The sequence below is a fragment of the Anolis carolinensis genome, chromosome 2 (genome assembly GCF_035594765.1).
Source record: "Anolis carolinensis isolate JA03-04 chromosome 2, rAnoCar3.1.pri, whole genome shotgun sequence".
Taxonomy (NCBI): domain Eukaryota; kingdom Metazoa; phylum Chordata; class Lepidosauria; order Squamata; family Dactyloidae; genus Anolis; species Anolis carolinensis.
Genome location: NC_085842.1, coordinates 157459291 through 157478947, shown reverse-complemented (window position 1 = coordinate 157478947; position 19657 = coordinate 157459291). Strand labels below are relative to the sequence as shown.

The 19657-nt window shown below is 42.3% G+C and overlaps 1 protein-coding gene across 2 annotated transcripts in view; it reads right to left on the bottom strand.

Annotated features, from left to right (window-relative positions):
• The window catches only part of esyt1 (extended synaptotagmin 1), a 74345-nt gene that overhangs the window by 21998 nt on the left and 32690 nt on the right, over positions 1-19657 (bottom strand). For both annotated transcript variants that reach the window (XM_003217006.4, XM_062970922.1), the window contains exons 2-15: positions 12921-12962; positions 12691-12825; positions 9454-9527; positions 7701-7773; positions 7223-7312; positions 6799-6854; positions 5915-6038; positions 5645-5821; positions 5356-5438; positions 4548-4596; positions 3709-3798; positions 2750-2842; positions 628-699; positions 80-166 (exon numbers count right to left, since the gene is read on the bottom strand). In XM_003217006.4, coding sequence (XP_003217054.3) covers positions 80-166; positions 628-699; positions 2750-2842; positions 3709-3798; positions 4548-4596; positions 5356-5438; positions 5645-5821; positions 5915-6038; positions 6799-6854; positions 7223-7312; positions 7701-7773; positions 9454-9527; positions 12691-12825; positions 12921-12962 — 1245 coding nt within the window. The remainder of the gene's footprint in view (positions 1-79; positions 167-627; positions 700-2749; positions 2843-3708; positions 3799-4547; positions 4597-5355; positions 5439-5644; positions 5822-5914; positions 6039-6798; positions 6855-7222; positions 7313-7700; positions 7774-9453; positions 9528-12690; positions 12826-12920; positions 12963-19657) is intronic.

Genomic DNA, 19657 nt, shown 5'->3' with positions numbered 1-19657 from the left:
GGGTAAAAAGAAGAGTTGTTTTTATTTCCCAAATGGCAAGAAGGTGGAAGGTAAATGCAGAAAGGGTGGCAAAGTTTACCTGTATATCGATGTCTTCTGCAGTTGGGTCTTGCAGGAAAAATCGGAAGGCATCATCCCAGATGGGAGAGACGGTGTTGTAAACAACCTGGCAGAGAAAGGGAGGGGAGATATGGGAGCAGAAATACCCTCTAAGGCAAGGACAGAAATACCTAGGACCCATCCAAGATATCAAACTGACTGAAGCTGCATTAGTCCAAAGAAAGGGCAGGGAGCACTGCGGATCCCATCCATCACAGCTCCAGACGTAATTTTGGCTGAGAACACCTCCAGTGAACAAATTTAATTCTAAGGCTTTTACTGTCAAAAGGACTAAGAATAGCAGTCTCAAATCATCACCATTTCCACCTATCCATCTTGCTTACAATACAGTTCTCCCTGTGGAATTAATCACTTTATTGGCTATATGTTAAAGAAAGAAAAGGGATCTGAAAATCTGGCAAGTACCTTACAGACTCTATGATTCTATATCTACCAAAAATACTGAAATGGTGGAGGAGCCTGGTAGGCACCATTCAGAGCCAAGAATGAACCAGTCCAAGCCCTTACCTTGCTCTCCCGGGTGACATCGTGGACAGAGAGCTGCACCATAGGGTTGGGCTCTTTGCTGGATTTCTTCAGCTGAAGGGAGAGAAAGTATTGCTTTACTCATTACTAAAATTAATATCCTGACTTGGAGATTTCCATGCCACATATAAAAGCCAACTGGCGCCTGACTCCTCAACTTTGGTGATGGGACAGTGTTCTTCAACTGCACCACTTAGGAACAAGATGTGTGGCACCTAGTTTTCTCTTCCGATTCCTTCCTACTGTTGCTTCTCAGTGTTGATCACTCAAGGCAAATATGAAATGACAGGGCCAGCTCTGACGTATGAACATGGGCTTTGTCAGCTTGTGGAGGAGAAAGCAGCTGAGGTGCCACTTTTGGCCTCCTGGGCCACCAGCTGTTACCTTTTTGATCCCCACAGCTGTTACTCTGCTTAAGTGCTGTGGGTGCTGATGGTGCTATAAAGAGTAAAAGCCTCTCAGACATCACTTTCTGTTTACATGTTTGGACAACAAGGAAACCCAGAAACACATTCTTATAATCCTCTCATAACTGTGAAGAATATCCTCTACCAAGGCCCAAACATATTCTGAAAGTGGGTAAGTACTGCTATTAAGAGATCAAGAGACTTGTGACTGTATCTCTTAAAGTAACATATAGTTTAATACATAAAATCATTCCATATGATGGAAGGAATATATTACAGTATGTGTTGTTGTTCATCAAATGTGAAAATAAGTGACATTTTTCATGGCTGGGAGAGGAAAATAACTCCAACAAATTTGGTGTCCATCAATGTTGCAAAAATGACTAGAGCAACGGTCGTCAAACTACGGCCCGTGGGCCACATGCAGCCTGCCAAAAACATTTATCCGGCCTGCCGGGTGTTCTTGCTGCCGCTGCCTGTCCTGTGGGTTTGTCCCCATGGTGGCGGAATTTGTCCCCATGGCGGTGGCGTCCTCCTCCTCTGCTGAGGAAAGTGCGTGCAGCGCAAAGGAGAAGGAGGGAAAGGCTTGCCCTGCACACACCTTTCCCGCCGCTGAGGAAAGTGCGCATGGGGCGAGGGAGGAAAGAAAGGCACATGCTTTTCCTGCCTCCTCACTCGGCCCATACGTGTGCCTTTCCTGTCTCCCCCCTCACTTGGCCATCGAGGAAAATGTGTGCGGGGTAGGCGGGAAAGGCGCACAAAGGCAGAAGGGGGTTGGACTAGATGGCCCAAGGGGTCTCTTCCAACCCTCTTTATTATTTTTATGATGATGATAATAATTATTATTATGATTAACATTGAGGCTGGGTGGCCATCTGTCAAGGGTGCTTTGATTATGTTTTGGTGCACAAAAGCAATAGGGGGTTGGACTAGAGGGACCAAAGGGTCTCTTCCAACCCTCGTTATTATTTTTATGATGATAAAATGATGATGATGATTATTATTATTATTAACACCGAGACTGCATTTGTTACCGTTTTATTTTTTTACTTCAAAATAATATATGCGAAGTGCTTAGGAATTTGTTAATAGTTTTTTAAAAAAACTATAGTCCAACCCTCCAACGGTTTGAGGGACAGTGAACTGGCCCCCTGTTTAAAAAGTTTGAGGACCTCTGGGCTAGAGAGATGTTTTGATATTGAACAAAATAAGAAATTCAAACTCTGATCTACCTCAACCAAATATGGCTACAAGAAGAGACAATTCGAGGTTTCAATAAATCTATTTTAAAATTAAAAGACCGCCCTTCATTCCAAGGAGAATGCCAAATTTAAAAACTGAGCATTAGTGCAATAAAACAAAATTTAAACAAAACAAAAACAGAAGAACCAATAACCATAAAATGATAATCTGCAGGAAACACAAAACTGTATTTTAAAATATAAAATTGTTCCATTTTTAAAAATGCCTATGAAACTAAAAAAGGTTTTTGGCTGCCTACCAAAAATCACAGAGCTGGGAAAAAGTAACGCTTGGAAGGGCACTGGGGCACCACTCCAGAAAAAGGTACGTTCTATATTGATTATTATAGGTGTATTTCTCTTAAAGGAAGTACGGAGAGAAAGAAGGGCCCTTTCTGATGTTATTTCATGGGAAGGTGGAGATCTTCAAGCAAAAGGTTTCTTCTAAGCACTTACTGGGAGTTCTTGTGCTCTATCCAGATAGACAACCAGTATGGCAGCTGACGGGGGCTCTGGCTTGGTGGAGAGAGTTTTGTTCCACTGAAGAACCTTCAAGTAGAAAATAAAATATAATAATTCAGCTCCAACATTTCTTCCCAAGATATCTGTCTATCATTCTGTAGGCTGTCTCCCCAGACAACTACAAAACAATTGTGGTTTACAACTCAAAATGAATCTTCACCAAAATGTATTGTTTATCTTTCTAGTTATCTGCCCATTTAAGCCCAGGCTATATCATCCCTACCATAATGTCTTCAAACCCAGCTTCTTAGTGAAAATCCCTGAGCCTCCAGTGATGCAATTAAACCCTTGTGCCGGCAAGACTGCTGACTGACAGGTCAGCAATTTGAATCCAGGGAGAGTGGATGAGCTCTCTCTATCAGCTCCAGCTTTCCATGCAGAGACATGAGAGTAGCCTCCCACAAAGATGGTAAAAACATCAAACATCCGAGTGTCCCCTAGGGCAATGTTCTTGCAGACGGCCAATTCCCTCACACCAGAAGCAACTTGCAGTTTCTCAAGTTGCTCTTGACATGAAAAAAAAGTGAAAATCACAATTGCCTCATGGGAATTGAACTATATTCACATCAGGATTCTGCAGTCTGTTCAGTGACAGTTTCCTCCCACCATGTTCACTTTCAGAAGAAATCAGTCTTTGAAAAAACACTTCACAGAAAGAATTGTGGAGGGCACTAAACTATCCCAGTGGGTTTTGTTGTCTCCACTTTAAAGAGAACTCTCATATTCTTGTTGCGAAGGAACTCTTTCTATGAACATGCAGAAGTAATGCTAATCAGAGTAGATGACACTGGACATGATTTGTTTGCATGAGGAGCAGTGACCCTTCTGCAGCCCACTTCGCAGAAAGTGCCCTGGACTCTCCAGTTTCCACCACCACAAATGACAGCACTCACCTGATCCAGCTTGGAGGTATCAGACATAAGTGTGTGCCACTCCAGGCGCAAATGCACACGTGCCCGGCCACCATCTTGCAATGGGAACCACTGCCATGGAAGAGAAAGTGAAAGAGAATGAAGGACATGGAGCCAATCTGCCAATTTTAACAGATATGTCTATTATCTTGATTATCCCGCATCCTTGGGCACCTTCTCTTTTCAATTTCCTATCTGGGTTGTACCTAGTTCTCTCACTGTTAGGGTCATTTTAGACTGGTTGGATTCTGCCATTTGGTTTTGTGATACTTTTTTTTTTCGCTTTACTTTTATTTTTCGAATGTGCATACGCATTTATATGGCTATCTTAATTTCAACACACCATTTAAACACATGACCATACATCAATTAAAGTGTATTTAAGCAGTGTTTTGCATACATTTCAAGTCCACATTTTAAAAATGTGCTCATGTTTGGCCAACATTCATAGTTGGAAAATTCTGGACTGCAAGTTGCATCTGTCCTGAGGACACTCCAGGAATGGCCTGCATGGTGAAGTTCATTAAAAATCGTTTGTCAAAAGCCAATTCTTCACACATTCAGAAACTGGAAGGTCCTTCTCCCTTTTAAGCCATGAGTTTTCCTCTAGCCATATAGTCCAGCAAGGTCAGACAACAGCTTTTCTATTTTAAATTTGGTTCCCTCTGTCATTCATAATTGAGTCCACATCCCACTCCACCTGATATTATCCTCAGGACACTTCACCATACCACTACAAATTGCCATTCTTCATTGGACAAGTCATAGATACTTTTTCTAGACTTAAGAAATGCCAGCCTTGTACTTATTTCAGTGCTCACCTCTTCTAGCACACGGGCCTGCATCACTTCCCCAAAGTCTAGCTTCATCCTGAGAAAAGAAAGAAAATGACATTTTTATATTGACTGGTGAACAACACTGAGGTGTTGCAGATCAAATTACCTTTGTCTAGACTAGGCATGGGCAAACTTCGGCCCTCCAAGTGTTTAGAACTTCAACTCTCACAATTCCTAATAGCCTACCGGCTGTTAGGAATTGTGGGAGTTGAAGTCCAAAACACCTGGAGGGTCGAATTTTGCCCATGCCTAGTCTATACAAAGGAGCACCCAATGACATGGCGGGTTAAACTGCTGAGCTGCTGAACTTGCTGACCTAAAGATTCGAATCCAGGGAGTGGAGTGAGCTCCCACTGTTAGTCCCAGCTTCTGCCAACCTAGCAGTTTGAAAACATGCAAATGTGAGTAGATCAATAGGTACCGCTCCATGCAGTCATGCCAGCCACATGACCTTGGAGGCGTCTATGGACAACGCTGGCTCTTCGGCTTAGAAATGAAGATGAGCACCAATCCTCAGAGTCAGACACAACTAGACTTAATGTCAGGGAAAAAACTTTATCTACTAGTCTAGACAATCTCTCCAGGTGCCAGTTCACTACAACAATCTAACCTTCAGAGTTGGAGATGAAGCCACTGACCCTGAGACTGGGGCCTGAACTGTCCGGACTCCATCATTGGTCTCACTTCAACCTCTCCGCACCAGAAAAAAAAGCACACAACTCGGTCTCCCAGTTCCTTATCCAACTAGTTCTCACTCCTCTGCTAAGAGATGGGAACAGGACCAGTTGCTCACCTGCCCAAGAAGTCATCTTGGTCGGGATCCTTGTCAAAGAGCTCCACCTCCAGCTCCTGCCCAGGCACCTCGTGTACAATGAACTGTGGGGATAGTGAGGTGGGGGTCAGAGCAGACAGCGCCTACTGTGTAGGCCAGTGGGGCCCTCTTCAGACAGAGAAAGGAAAGGAGTGAGAGTTGTGCTGCATGAAGAGGTAAAGCTAAGCCAGGAGAGAAGGACAGAAAGGAGGCGAGCATCTCCCTAAAGATCCGCACTGAAACGTTTCCAGTTTAGTCGGCAGCCAATTACCTCATACATCTCATTCCACTTGGGGTTGAGGTTTTCGTCAATGACTTTGCTGGTGAAGACCTGGGTTCCCACACGCACAACGGCATATGGGTCTGACTTGCCCTCAATCATCCCCTTGATGTACTTATCCTTGGATTGCAGGTCCTTAGCCTCCATTAAATACACACGAACAATGCCCTGGAAGGGAGAAAACGGAAGGTGCCTCATGTATAGGGTTCAAACCTCTGAGGCAACACCTGTCCCTCTCACAGAAAAAATGTCTTGCCTTACCCTCGGAATTGGGGAGCGGAGCTGAGCTGCTTCGTGGAGATCAGGGACCAGGGGGATGAGCAAGCGGTTGGGGAGGACCAAGAAAGAGGCAATGGAGTCCATGATCATGGTGTCAGACAGTGAGCTGCGGAGAAAAGTCTACCGTTTTATTGTACAATATCCTCCATTCTGTCACACCATTTATCTCCTCTGAAATGATGCCATCCCAGAACTACTTCTGTTGCAACCACACATCCTTCCAATCCCCCAGAAACGACTCCCAGACCTACTTCTTGAGTCACAGCAGTTCAAGTGGTGTCGGAATGCATTCCTTCCACAGTGAACTCTTCCCTTGAACAAAGTTTCTCTTCCCATTATTATTATATTTATTTATACCTCACTCCCCTCTCTGGTTGGGGCACAAAGAGGCTAACAACTTAAAAAGGGATATATGTTAATCAAAAACATTTAACATGTAAATATTAAAATAGAATTAAACCAATTCAGTTTAGTTAAATTAACTGACCCTTCAGATTCTCTCTATAGAATTCCCCCAAACAGAAATGACACAAATCTCAAAATGCTCAAGAGGTCTGCTTAGGTTATTCAGGTAATAAACAGAACATCTCAAGTATTTTGTTTCACTTGTGAATTTCACTAAGCATGATTATGTTTTTGCTTGTTTTATCAAATTTCCCCACCTGTGTCCCCATTACTCAGCAACTATGTCACCTTCATTAAAGGAAACCCAAATAGTAAAATGAGGCATTGTAGCCTCTTTATGAGTCTATTCCACGTTAATACTCCATCTTTCTTCTCACTGTAGTACATTGAGGAAGCATGTCCCTCTCTGACCCTCTCTGAAGGCCCTACAAAAATTTTAAGGCAACTCAAGAAACATGTACCTCAGTCCAGGGATGTCCAAAAGGTTGGTCATTCCAGTCCAGTTAATGTCCAGAGTCTGAGAGGAAAGGAATAAGGTTCAGAAGTTAAACCAGTCACAGAACATTGTATAGGAATTGGTAGTTGAGACTGGAGTGGGGAAATTGATCAGGGCTGAAGATGCCATATAACTCTTCTCTCAACATATTGTACTTGGCTCCTATGGGGCCTGATCAGGAAGTTGGACTAGTTTACTCTTGTGGCCCAATTCTATGATAACTTTATTTGGGGAATTTGTAGCTACGTAATTTAATGAAATGCATGGAAGTTTCTTTAATCAGTTTTGATAAGGGACTTTTTGCAAGTTGCAAAATTAAAAGTTTGAATGAAACTGCTTCACATCAGCATTTGTTGTTCAAGTGTAGGTTACTGTGACAGAACACTTACTGGCCGGCGAATGAAGAACATGGTGAGCGCTCCTACAATTGGGACATTGCCAATGAGGGGCTCCAGGATCACACGCAACATGCCATGCAACTGAAAAAAAAAGGAACACATTGAGATCCAGTTCACAGTCAACAGGATTTTCATTCCCCTTCTTTGAATCAAGCCCAGGATCCAACTGCAATTTAGCCCAATGCTCTAGCGATGCAGCTCCCAATGACAAGCAGCAGAGGGCAATCTCTCACACCCCACTTAGCACAAGGCAAGCTTAAGTCTCATTTCGGGAACTGTGTGGAGTCGAGGGGATTTGTTATGACTCATGGCGTTTATGCAAGGAAAGGATACCAATAAAAGTATCCACTCAATGATCAAATATGTGTGGCACGACTTTTATCTTCCCCTCCATGTGGTCACCAAGCCTTTGAATGTGAAATGTTTGGCCACATATCACGATTTCAGGCTTTGCAGTGATTCATCTTACCTGCATGCCTTTCACCCCAGCCTTACAGAAAAACTTCTTCACTTCCACGTCAATCTGGACATCACCTGCATAGCTGTTATCCAAAGAGCACAACAAGAAAACAAAGGAACCCAGATTAGTAAGAGTGAACAAACATGAGCCTGAGGTAAAGGTGGGCAACTGTGGAAGAGCAGGGGACCACATTAGCCTCCCAGGAGACCTTGGAGAGCAACAGCCCCTCCTGCTTGCTCCTACAAAGAAGAAAGAATAAATGCCCCAAACCCTAGATGCGCTCTAGAGGACATTCCCCCCATTTTTTGGGTCATTTTAGGCACATGAGAGGCTTATTTTTAAAAATCAGGAAGTGAATACAAGTTAGTTGCTATTCATGTCCTGTTTTTTTTTTAAGATTTCTATTGGGCCTAAATTAGTCTAGGTGGAGCCAAAACATATTGAAAATGCCTCCCATCCTCCCTAAGGGGCATTTTGGGGGCAAACAATAATGTGAAAGTTTTTTGTGAAAAAGCTGGTTGATCCCAGGAGGATCCAGGAGGCCTCTAAATATGGAGAAGTGGCCTCCACTTATGCCCCCAGATGGCATTTTGCAAAAATAAATGAGATGAAACAAAATCCAGACCTCCTAGACAGCTCATAATAACCACTCTCTCTCTCACACACACACCATGCAGCCTGCAGGGAACATTTAAGCCACTCCTGTTGTAAAAGACCAGTTCTCTCTTAACACTTACCCATTTGAGGTGCTTTCTAAAGGACTGCTGATGTTGAGGTTGAAAACATTATCGTAATTTAAACAACAGCTCCTGCCTGAATGATTCTGGGAGTTGTAGCCCCTAACATCGCTTTTGCAAGGTCTGGTATGTTCTCCTGACCCATCCCAACCCCATCTGAGGGAGCAGACATTTGTCATGCCCACGTACCGTGGGATACCATGAATCTCTGTTCTGCTCATAGAGAGGAAGTTTGCATGCCTCAAGGCTGCCTCATGGAGGCTCATTCAATGGCCTTCTTTCTCCTTCTAATCAACCTGTCTCTTTCAAAAGAAGGCCACCTAATAAATGTCCAAACTGGGCTGTCCCAGAGGAAAAGAAATTGTCTTTCCCATTGCAATGCAGATCAGAGATCTTGGTGCAGAACAAAATTTGCCCTCAGGGAATGTGCTCTTCCAAGAAAAGGTGCAGTCCACACCCAACCACCATAATACAACTTGTCAATGTGACAAATACTTTGCTATTCTTGCAGTAACAAACACTCCATTTTCATTAGCTCTGGTTATTGACACACTGGAACGTGTCCAGAGAAGGCCAACCAACATGGTGAAAGATTTGGAGGCACAGCCCTAAAAGGAGTGGCCTAGGGAGCTGGGTGTGTTTAGCTTGGAGAAGAAACAGTTAGGATATGATGTGATACTAGTGTTTAAATAATTGTAAAGATGTCATACAGAGGACAGAGAAGGCTTATTTTATGCTGTAGAAGCAATGGATTCAAATTGCAGTAAAGGAGATTCCACCTAAACATTATGAAGAACTTCCTGTTGGTAGGAACGGTTCAGCAGTGGAAAAAACTGCCTTGAAGCGTGATGGGGGTCTTCTTCTCCAAGGACCTTTAAGCACACTGGACAGTCATTTGCAAGGAGTGCTTTGATTGTGTAGCAAAACCGGTTGGATTCAATGGTCCTTGAGGTCTCTTCCAACTCTGTGATTATATGTTCCGAAAATGAAGTTAATACAACAGTATAGAAAATAATAATATTCACCTGATATTTAGATCCAGCAAAATTTGCTTTTTGTTCAGGCCAGTGTGGACCTTAACTCCAATGACTCTGAGGGGCTGTAAGTAGAAGAAACATATGGTAATTACTGGAACACCTTTTTCAAAAGTGTTTGGCATTACTTCCCACCCTCTTTGCCATTTTCCTCAGTGTGTTTGGACAACTAAGTCATTGGCTATGTATGCATGATTTCATTTGACTTTGATAACTATTTGGTTCCTGTCCAGTTCATGGCTGGACAGGAACCAAAAAGTTTGATAATTATTTGAATCCTGTCCAGTCACCTCTGAGCGGGTCAGTCAATGTGAGAAAAGATGCTCTCCCTGTCTGGAATATAGGTTGCTAGTTAGGGCAACTATTAAACAGCCATTAAACAATAAATTGATAGCTGTATCAGTGAGATGCTAACACAGTCCATTTCTATGTTCATTACAAACTTCATTCTCTGTGTGTATGAAAAAGCCAGGAAAAGGTAAGGAAAAGGTCTTCTTTTTCATTCATACAGAAGGACTGTGGTATGACAGCTATAAGATGTAAGTCTGCTCATTAGCAGAGTTTGGAAAATATACTTTTTTGGATTACAACCCCCAGCTAATATAGAGTTGTAATTTTAAAAAGTTTTTCCCCCCAGAAAGAATAAATCAAACCAGAGAAAACAAAGCAACACAGCAATCCTTAGAAGAGGGGGAGGAGTAAATTAGCAAGCAATTTACAATCTTAAAGCCCTGCTGGCTTCTTTTGGTTAGGGTCACAAGACCTTAGTCCATGGCAGTGGTTCCCAACCTGTGGCCCATGAACCACCAGTACTCCCCAAGAACTAAAATATGGTCTGCAGCTTCACCGTTACTACAGCGTTGCAACGAGAGCGATTGGTCTCGCAGAAACCTCTTTTAGTGCCGAGGCAATGGGGATGTTGGGAGGGGAGAGGCCGATTACCCACGAAAGCCTCCTGACTGCTGCTTCTCCTCCTCCTCCCTCCCCCTCAGCGGAGCCATTCCATGTGGCATATGGAAGCAGGGGCACCTTGATGTCTTCGTTTTTAGACATGTTCCTAGGGTTATTTGGGGTGCTGATTCAGAAAATTGCATTAGATAGACCACACCAGCTCTAGATTATCAACTATGGATTTCTGTGGGTGAGCAGATGGCGACTACTGGATGGTATATGTTCTATCTCAGAAACTAGAGCTGATGTGGTCTATCCAATGTAATTTTCTGAATCAGCACTCCAAATAACGAAACTGAATCTAAAGTTGAATAAAAACTCATTTGTAACCCTTTTGGTAATAATGTTGGAGAGAGGTCCCTGATCAAAGTGGTTCCCGGTCAAGTGGTCCCTGGTCAAAAAAAGGTTGGGAACCACTGGTCTATGTGATTTGTGTGTTTGTTTGCTTGTGTATATTTGTTTCTGCCTTCAATGGGGAGAGAACTAAATACACCAGCTCTAAACTGGTATCATTAACAGACTTGATCTTTGAATAGGGAAGGGATGCTCTGGATCTAAATGTAAGGCTATCCCTGACAAGTTCACAGGACAACTTGTTTCTGTAGCCTCCAGCCTGTGGAAACACTACTGGTGATACTCCAAATGCCTACAAAGATTTTCACAGGAGCTGTAGTGTAATGTCTCTATAGGAAGGCAGCTTTAACCTCTGTATTGTACCAACTAATTTCTATAGCAAAATTCTACATAAGCCACCATTCCTTGATGAATGTATTTTACAGTGATTATCCAATTTTTCAACTTCTAAGAACAGAAGATCAAGACATCAAACCTAAGGGTGTTATAAAACCACCATTCAAATATAGTAGTCAAGAGGAAGAAATAAGGAATTTTATAAGAGCTACCCAAGTCTAGACATTGGCTGTACTGTTCAGGGGAATCAGAGCTTTTGAAAATATTCTCAACCACTGGATCCTAGTCAGTGTCCAGAAGACATTTAACAAAACAAAATACAACTGCATTGAAAAATACAAAACAAAATACAACTGCATTAAGAGAAAGCTACTATATAAATGCAGTACATTAGTGAGTAATTGCTTTTGACATGAAATAAATAAATTAGTGAGTAATAAACAAAACATGGAGTTTTTGTTCAGAACTAAATTTGAGAGCAAAATTGCAGATATGTGGGATTTTATGTAGCCTTACAACTAATGTGGAAACAGGAGGAGCATAAATGAGATAATGATTATATGTCTAAACTAAAAGAGGAGGATGTGAGATTGTGGCTCTCGGTCCATTAATATAGGATCACCACAACCTGAGGAACAAAAATAATCATTATGCAGCAAAATTGTAAAATTCAATAAAACTAATTGTACTTTCTGCAGTGATTCAAAATGTGCTGGTAGCATTATAAAAGAAAAGAATGAACGTAGAGAAAATCTGCAAGAAAAGCAAACACAAATGCTGATATTACTGATAGTATCTCAATAGGTGAAAATCAGAATCGACCCACAGCTCAAGAAAAAGCCTTCAATGTTGTAACGGGATTTCAAGTCATTTCCAACTTAGGGGGACCCTAAAATGACCCTATCATGGAGTTTTCTTGGCAAGATGTATTCATAATGGGTTTGCATTTGCCTTCTTCTGAGACTGTGGCTTGCCCAAGGTCTTCTAAGTGGGTTTCCATGGCTAAGCAGGGATTCAAACCTCGGCCTCCAGAGTTGTGATCTAATGATCAAACCGTACCACACACTGGCTCTCAAACTTCTTTAATGCTGGTAGTAAAAACACATCCAAAATGGAAGAAGTCCACATCACAGCTTTTTCTTAGTTAGCAAACAATTTCATTCAATGTATAGAAGAAGCTCATTAGACTGGCAAACTTCCACTAGACTGTCAGTCTTAACAGTAGTAAGCTAGTTTAGTAGCCCAGGCTATGTGGAATCCATTTGTTTTCCCTCCAAGGAGGGGGATGGCTGATGACTCCCACTGTTTTCCAGGTCTAATCTAAGGTTTGTTACCACCTCTTAATATTTCTTGCCTTCGAAAACCCTATTAAATTCAGGGAGTTGCCATAAGTCAACAGGCAACTTGAAGGCACATGAGCACACAATGTAACACAGCTTTAGGGAAGGTTGGTAATTATCATGTAGAGAATTACAAAGCCATGGTAAGTTTGAGAAGGATGAACATTGACTATTACTGAGGCTAAACACAATGTGCTTATTCCAAGGGTTTCTTGTTTTGAATGAATACTTTTTTGTTGACCATTACCTTCTCTCCCATGTCAATTTTAGAAAAGGTGAAAGTCTGCAGATGGGTGTTGGAGGCCCGGATGCTTGGGGCAATGTTTTCCACCAGTAACTTCTCCATGTATTGGCCAAAGAATGGCCAGGCCTGGGCCAGAATCTACCACACAGAAAAAGAAGTAAGGTGCTGTTGTTAGTGCTGTCATCCAGCCACGGCTGGGGAGAAACAGTTGGCGTAGGTGCACCCCTTCTCACCTTGTTGAGCCATTCAGCTTTCTCAACATCTGGGAAGCTGACCTAGAAAGAAATATAAATATTGATTAGCTTCAAGGTTGTGGGCTCCTGAACACAATAGGAACCCTCCTGTCCCAATTCTCCATCTCCTTCTCATGCACACATGACTCCTTAATCATTCATGCTATATCTGGAAAAGGGCAAGATAAAAATACAGCAAATAAAATCAATATTCTTACAAAATGTGTACAGCAAAATCAGCTGGAATTTTCCTTTTATCAACGATTTTGCTACATAGGACAGCCTTTCTCAACTTAGTGTCTTCCTTGTGCTTGTTGGGAACGACTGAATACATAACATAACACTTCCAGAGGGTACTAGGGTAGGTAAAGGTTTTCCCCTGACATTAAGTCCAGTTGTGTCCGACTCTGGGGGTTGGTGCTCATTTCCATTTCTAAGCCGAAGAGCCAGCATTGTCCATAGACACCTCCAAGGTCATGTGGCCAGCATGACTGCATGGAGCACTGTTACCTTCCCACCGGAGTGGTACCAATTGATCTACTCACATTTGCATGTTTTTGAACTGCTAGGTTGGCAGAAGCTGGAGCTAACAGAGTGTGCTCATTCCACTTCCTGGATTCAAACCTGCGATCTTTTGGTCCAGAGGGTACTAGGCTGATTTAAATTAGGAATAGATGTCTTGTAAAGGAAGGAAATATTTTCTAGACCAGTGGTTCTCAACCTGTGGGTTCCCAGGAGTTTTGGCCTACAACTCCTAGAAATCCCAGTTTATGAGCTGTTAGAATTTCTGGGAGCTGAAGGCCAAAACATCTAGGGGCCCACAGGTTAAGAACCACTCTTCTAGACTGAGGGTCAATTTCAATTCCAGCAATACACTTGGGGTCCCCAATTCAGGGCTGAGCAGGGCCAAAGTCAAAAGGGCAGAACCAAAAATAAGGACATAGTTTAACCTAAAGTTCTCATTGCCACTTATGAAGCGTTAGGAGAGGCAAGACAACTTTTTAGAATGTGGGAAAAACCTTTTAAACCTGGCAAAATACCAAATAACTGTGTCACGGGGAGTTAGCGGCTCTGGAGGATCCTAAAGGATCAAGATTTGAGCTTCCCTGCCCTGATATACACTGGCAAGAGGGTCCAAAGCTTCCCAAAATCCCCAGTACTTTTGTGCTGTTGCTTTTTAAAGCCACTTTTTAAAGAACTTAGCGGTGGGTGTGGGATGGGGAGTTTTTAGCAGCTTGTTCCACATTTGTCATGCCTTTCCAATACTGTCAGCATCCCTTTGTTGCTTCACACTTTGGAAAGTCATACACCTCTAAGTAAACGATGCTCTTGGGAAAACATTATCATAAAGGTTGCAATTCAACATATACAAGCTACTGGAGGGGAAATCTCACTGGAGTTAGTGAGGCTTACTTTTAAATAGATAAACAGAGAGAGAACTGTATGCCTTGCAATGTCTTGCAATTTTGGATTGCACTATCTTGTTCAGCTTCTTTTAGCAAACACAACCCAAATAGCTCCAGGTGCAAAGGGCTGGCCTTGCTCAAATTCATAAGACCTTCTCCAAACACGCAGAGTTCAGGACCCACAGAACAACCAGCAAGGCTATCAGGGAGTGATAAAGCGGAACAAATGGCTGGAATGGGAGGCTGAATGCCAAGCGAGTCCGCACTGCTTAGTCACTCATTGTCCATCAGTGGATCAGCTGCCTGGTGAAGCAGCTTTCTTAATCTGCTGCCTGATAACTGAGATGGGAGGGGAGGAAGGGGGAGGCAAGAGATGCAACTTGGGGGATGACTGGTGACATGAGAAAAGCAGCTGATCTTCAGATTCCCAAGCCACAGGGTTTTTTTTAAACTTAGAGCCAACACCCTTCTTGTTCCCCAGCAAAAGACTGCTACGGTTGAGGTTGAACAGTTCACAGGCTCATATGCACAGAAAGATGCTCCTGAGAAGCTACTGTACAATTGTGATTCTAAGTGTGATTATGTATGCATGCAAGCATGTGTGTGTATGGATAAGAAGATGGTGGTACATTACAAAAATAAGAGTTGTCCATAGAGAAAAATGTGAGGAACCCATGATTTCTGGCAGAATATAAATGGGTAGCTTGAGGGCACTTTCTTTTTCTTGCTCCTCCATAAGAACGTTAAGCCATGGCTTGGATCAGCACCACCACACAATGATAGGAGAGAACCAAAACGTCCCTAAGTTGGTTTTGCTTGCAAATTGCCCTTACATTTATGGCCTTAATGTGGAGAAAAAACTCAATCAGGATCAACCGAGAGTCTTCCTCTCTTTTTAACCTCATGAATGGAAAAAACAAAATGGATATATGCATAGGCTTAAAGTCTCTCCTACTTTTTAATGGTGGTTTCTTTCTTACACAAGGCGTTCAGATTTCCCAGTAGCTGTGGCTGGGCTTTAAAACAAATCTGCGTGGCTGGCCAGCCAGTTGGCCTGCCTGCCTCTCTACCTTACAGATTTCTCCACCAAGGCATACGGGAGAGGGCTGATGCCTTGGTAGGATAGTCCTGATTTGATCTGTTCTGCTAGAACTGTCGCTTGTGCATGCCAACTGTCTCTCTGCTCCTCTTTTCATTGAACACAGGTCTGAAATTAAACTGGTCTGGCGAGCCTTCCATTTTTAAGACGCCTCTACAATTGTTGCAATGTTTGATCCATATATATATATATATATATATATATATATATATATATATATATATATAAAATCTGAAGTGTTCAAACCAGACTTGCTACTTGGGAAAAGTGCAAAACAGCCCAAGTGACATATATAAAAAAACAAACCAAGAAGCAATCAAAGAGTTAACTCAATTTCATCTTGATTTTCACCCCCCTGTGCCTTCCCTCTTAGGTTAGGTTTAGAGATGTAAAACAGTGTGGATACAGGCATATGAAGTACCAGAAGCAGCTTGCGGTATATTCTCAATTCACTTCTGACACAATTTTTAAAAAGTAGATTACTGAGAATTTCACTTATGTCGTAATCTCATAAATTGCATGGCACAAAGTCAGTCAGGAATAACCCCATTTCCACACAGGGAAGGCTTGCTCTGAGTAGACATGACTAAGATTTTGGCTATTCACCCAAACTGTTTTTCTTTACTCTGAAAATGCAGTGTTTCGGAAACAACTCCCAATTCACAGTGGTTTATGCTGCACAGAAGAATCTGGCGCTTTTACAAAGAGCACGTATATGTTATTCTGGGATGCATTAATTGAAGGATCACAAGACAAAGAGAAAATGTAACCATTTTGCAGAACCTGATACCAACACATCTGAAAGAGGCAAGATTATGGGAAATGGTACTGATGAGTTTATAGGAGAAGGGTGAAAATATTGACTTCATTAGAAGAAGAACTTGCTTGTATGCAAACACAAATCATACACACATAGAATGGTGCATAATATTCTGTGTTATACAGACAGTCCCTAAGTTACAAACATCCGACTTACAAAATGACTCATAGTTAAGAACAGAGGTGAGATAACAGAAAGTGAGAGAAATCTACCCCTCGGAAGGGAAATTCACTTCCAAAAGAGTTGTCATGGAGAAAAAATACCTCTACAGAAGCTTTATTACCGATCCTTGTTTCCACAACAAGCCAAATTTTCCAAAATCCAATTATCACAGGGACAGAAAGTGAGGTGAAATCATCTGAACAGGGGCACAAGCAGCAAAACAAGCACCACAGGGGTGTTAACTCTACCCTATGTTATCCAAAATGCTCTCTCTCTCAATCTCTCTGGATTGGAGTATTTGGATGGAGTTCCACTTAATAAATGTTTCAACTTACATAAGTCAGCTTAAGAACAAATCTATAGAACCTACCTTGTTTGCAACTTCGGGACTGCCTGTATATTCTTCAATTAAGCAATCTAGATTATATTCTTCAGTGTGCGTATATTGCTTTAAATCATCTGATGATTTATGCCGGCCCTATGAATTTTGTGGGGGCTTTCAAGACAAGGAATATATACAGAGGTAGTTTTTCCCAGTTCCTTACTCTGAAATATAATCTTTGAAACAAAACAATCCCTGCCCTATGTATTCAAATTGAAGAAAAACTAAAACCAGGATTGTATATTGTGCATGGATGATGCCCTATGTGGGGGTTTCCTTGGCCTTTGGGACCCACATTGAGACCCTCAAAGGCCCTGGCACTCTTGCCATTTTTTTAAAAATCCTAAAGTCATGTTGCAACTTTTTAAAAGATTCTAGGATGCCAAAGCACTCATTTGTGATGTTGTGTAGTGGGTGTGTCCTACCAAAACAAATCTCCAAAATACAGCCTCTGGACTTTGAGGATGTGACTACCACTGGTTAAATACATGGGGAAATAGCTGGAATCCTTTCTGTGTACATTTTATTCCATATGCAGTTGCAGGGTTTTGGTTTTTTTTTTGTTCTTGTGCAATGGATATAGTTGTATTAAGTGGTGTTCCACAAGCATAACCATTTTGCATGATCCTAAATCCTATTGTTAGTTGTGTCTAGACTAGAGTTGAACTGATGAATCCTGATGAATAATGTGTTGACTCGCCATTCAACAACTGATTCAATGGGCCTACTCCAGTAACAGGATTCCAATCATGCAGCTGCACGTACGCTAGCATGCCAGTGCATGCTAGCATACTACTTTATTCACTTGAATTGAAGAAAAGCCATTCGGCTTTCATGTCCAACGGGAAAATAAACAGGCGCACTAGCAGATACTCAATTGATGGTACAATGTAGACATGCAGAAGCGCAGTGTAGTGCAACTCATACATGGATGACACAAGGCTCGTGTTAGCTCCCAAAAACATCTTCTTGATGTAATCTTAAAATGCCAGAGTGCAGATCAACAGGGACTTTAGTATATTGTGTGTAAGAGAAGATGGAGCCCTGGGAAGACCAAAACAGCCCTGTAGGATCAAATCAAAGGACTATCTAGACCAGCATTTTGTTCTCAACCAGTTGCCCCAAGATAAAGCCTCCAAAGATGAATGTGAAGGAAACTGCACCCTCCTCCTGATGTTCCCCACAACAGACAGAGGAATATTAACCCCAATACTGAGGGCAATATATAGCCATCACTACAAAAAGCCATTGATCACATTACTCATCATCCACTTGTTTAAGCTCCTATTAGAGCTGTTTCAGTCGGTGATTTACATCTACTTGTGGTGGCAAAATCCCAAAATTTAGTGATGAAACCTTGGGTAATTGAATAGGCCCTTGGTATCTGCTGGGGTTTGGTTCTAAGACCCCCCCCCCTCTGTGGGTAACAAAATATATGGATGCTCAAATTCTTTTATATGCAATGGTGCAGTAAAACTGTTTCCATATTGTAAAATGACAACATCAGTGTTTGTTTTTTGGATTGTGTTTTAATGTTTTCAAACCATGAATGGTTGAATCAATGAATGCAGAATCTGTGGATATGGAGCACCGATTGTACCATGTGCCATTCCCCAATCCTATCACTTGTCCATAGGGCTTGTCTCTTTATTATTTGACCTTCATGCCTCTGAATCACACTGCCGGCTTCCATTTTTAAAAGCCCAGTTTAAAAAATAACAACGAAACCTTGGCAGCAGAACAAATTCTTGGCACGGAATGTGGGTCACCTTGGTGCAGATACTGGGATGAGAAAGGGACTTCTTTTTTGGCTCAGGAAGCTCAAATCTCTGTCTATGGTTTATGTAAAAATACTCGTTCCAGGAAAGATGATCAAGCAGGTGGATGCTAACTTTTTACTTCCACACACTTGAGAAAGGACACTGCAAAAAGGCAACACTGGAAGCTTTCATGCTCATGGTCAAACATCCTAGTTAATGAACAAAGTTTTAGGGACTACAATTTTGATATCCACTCAGTTAAGAGGGTTGTTGACCTTGCTTAAAATGGAGTGGCATCTGGAAGTCATTAAGTCCAAAAAGTAACTTTTTAGGGTCTGGGTTAATCATAACAGCATCTGGCTGGTGGGAAATGTGGTATTTCTATTTATGCAACACATACATGGAGGTGGAGCCCCTGGTGGCGCAGTGCGTTAAACCACTGAGCTGCTGAACTCAGCAGTTCGAATCCAGGGAGTGGGGTGAGCTGCTGCTGTTAGCCCCAGCTTCTGCCACCCTAGCAGTTTGAAAACATGCAAATGTGAGTAGATCAATAGCTACCACTCCAGCGGGAAGGTAACGGCGCTCCATGCAGTCATGCCAGCCACATGATCTTGGAGGTGTCTATGGCGTCTCTTTGGCTTAGAAATGGAGATGAGCACCAACCCCCAGACGCAGACACAACAAGTTAATGTAAGGGGAAAACCTTTATCTTTACCTATACATGGAGAATGGGGGGAACTGACTGAAAAGAAAACAATTAAGACTGGTTTGAGGAGATAGACACTACTAGGAATGGAAGAAAAAATGTAGGTGTAGGAAGATGGCACTGACAAGATGTGAAGTGTAGGAAGCCTGGCAGCTGCTCTCTGGCAAGGCGTCTGGCACCTGTTCCCCACTCGGTGACGCTTCTGCATTCTGGTGCCATACCTGGTTTCTTGCAGCTGACTTCCTGCAGTTAAACTGCTATGGCAACAAACAAATACAATGATGCCTGAGTGCAGATGGCAAAGCAACCGCAGGCCCTTACAGTTTAATCAGAAGTCCAAAACCAGTCAAAATGAAACCAACGAACACTCCCTCCACACTTCATTGGGCTAGATTTCTTTGG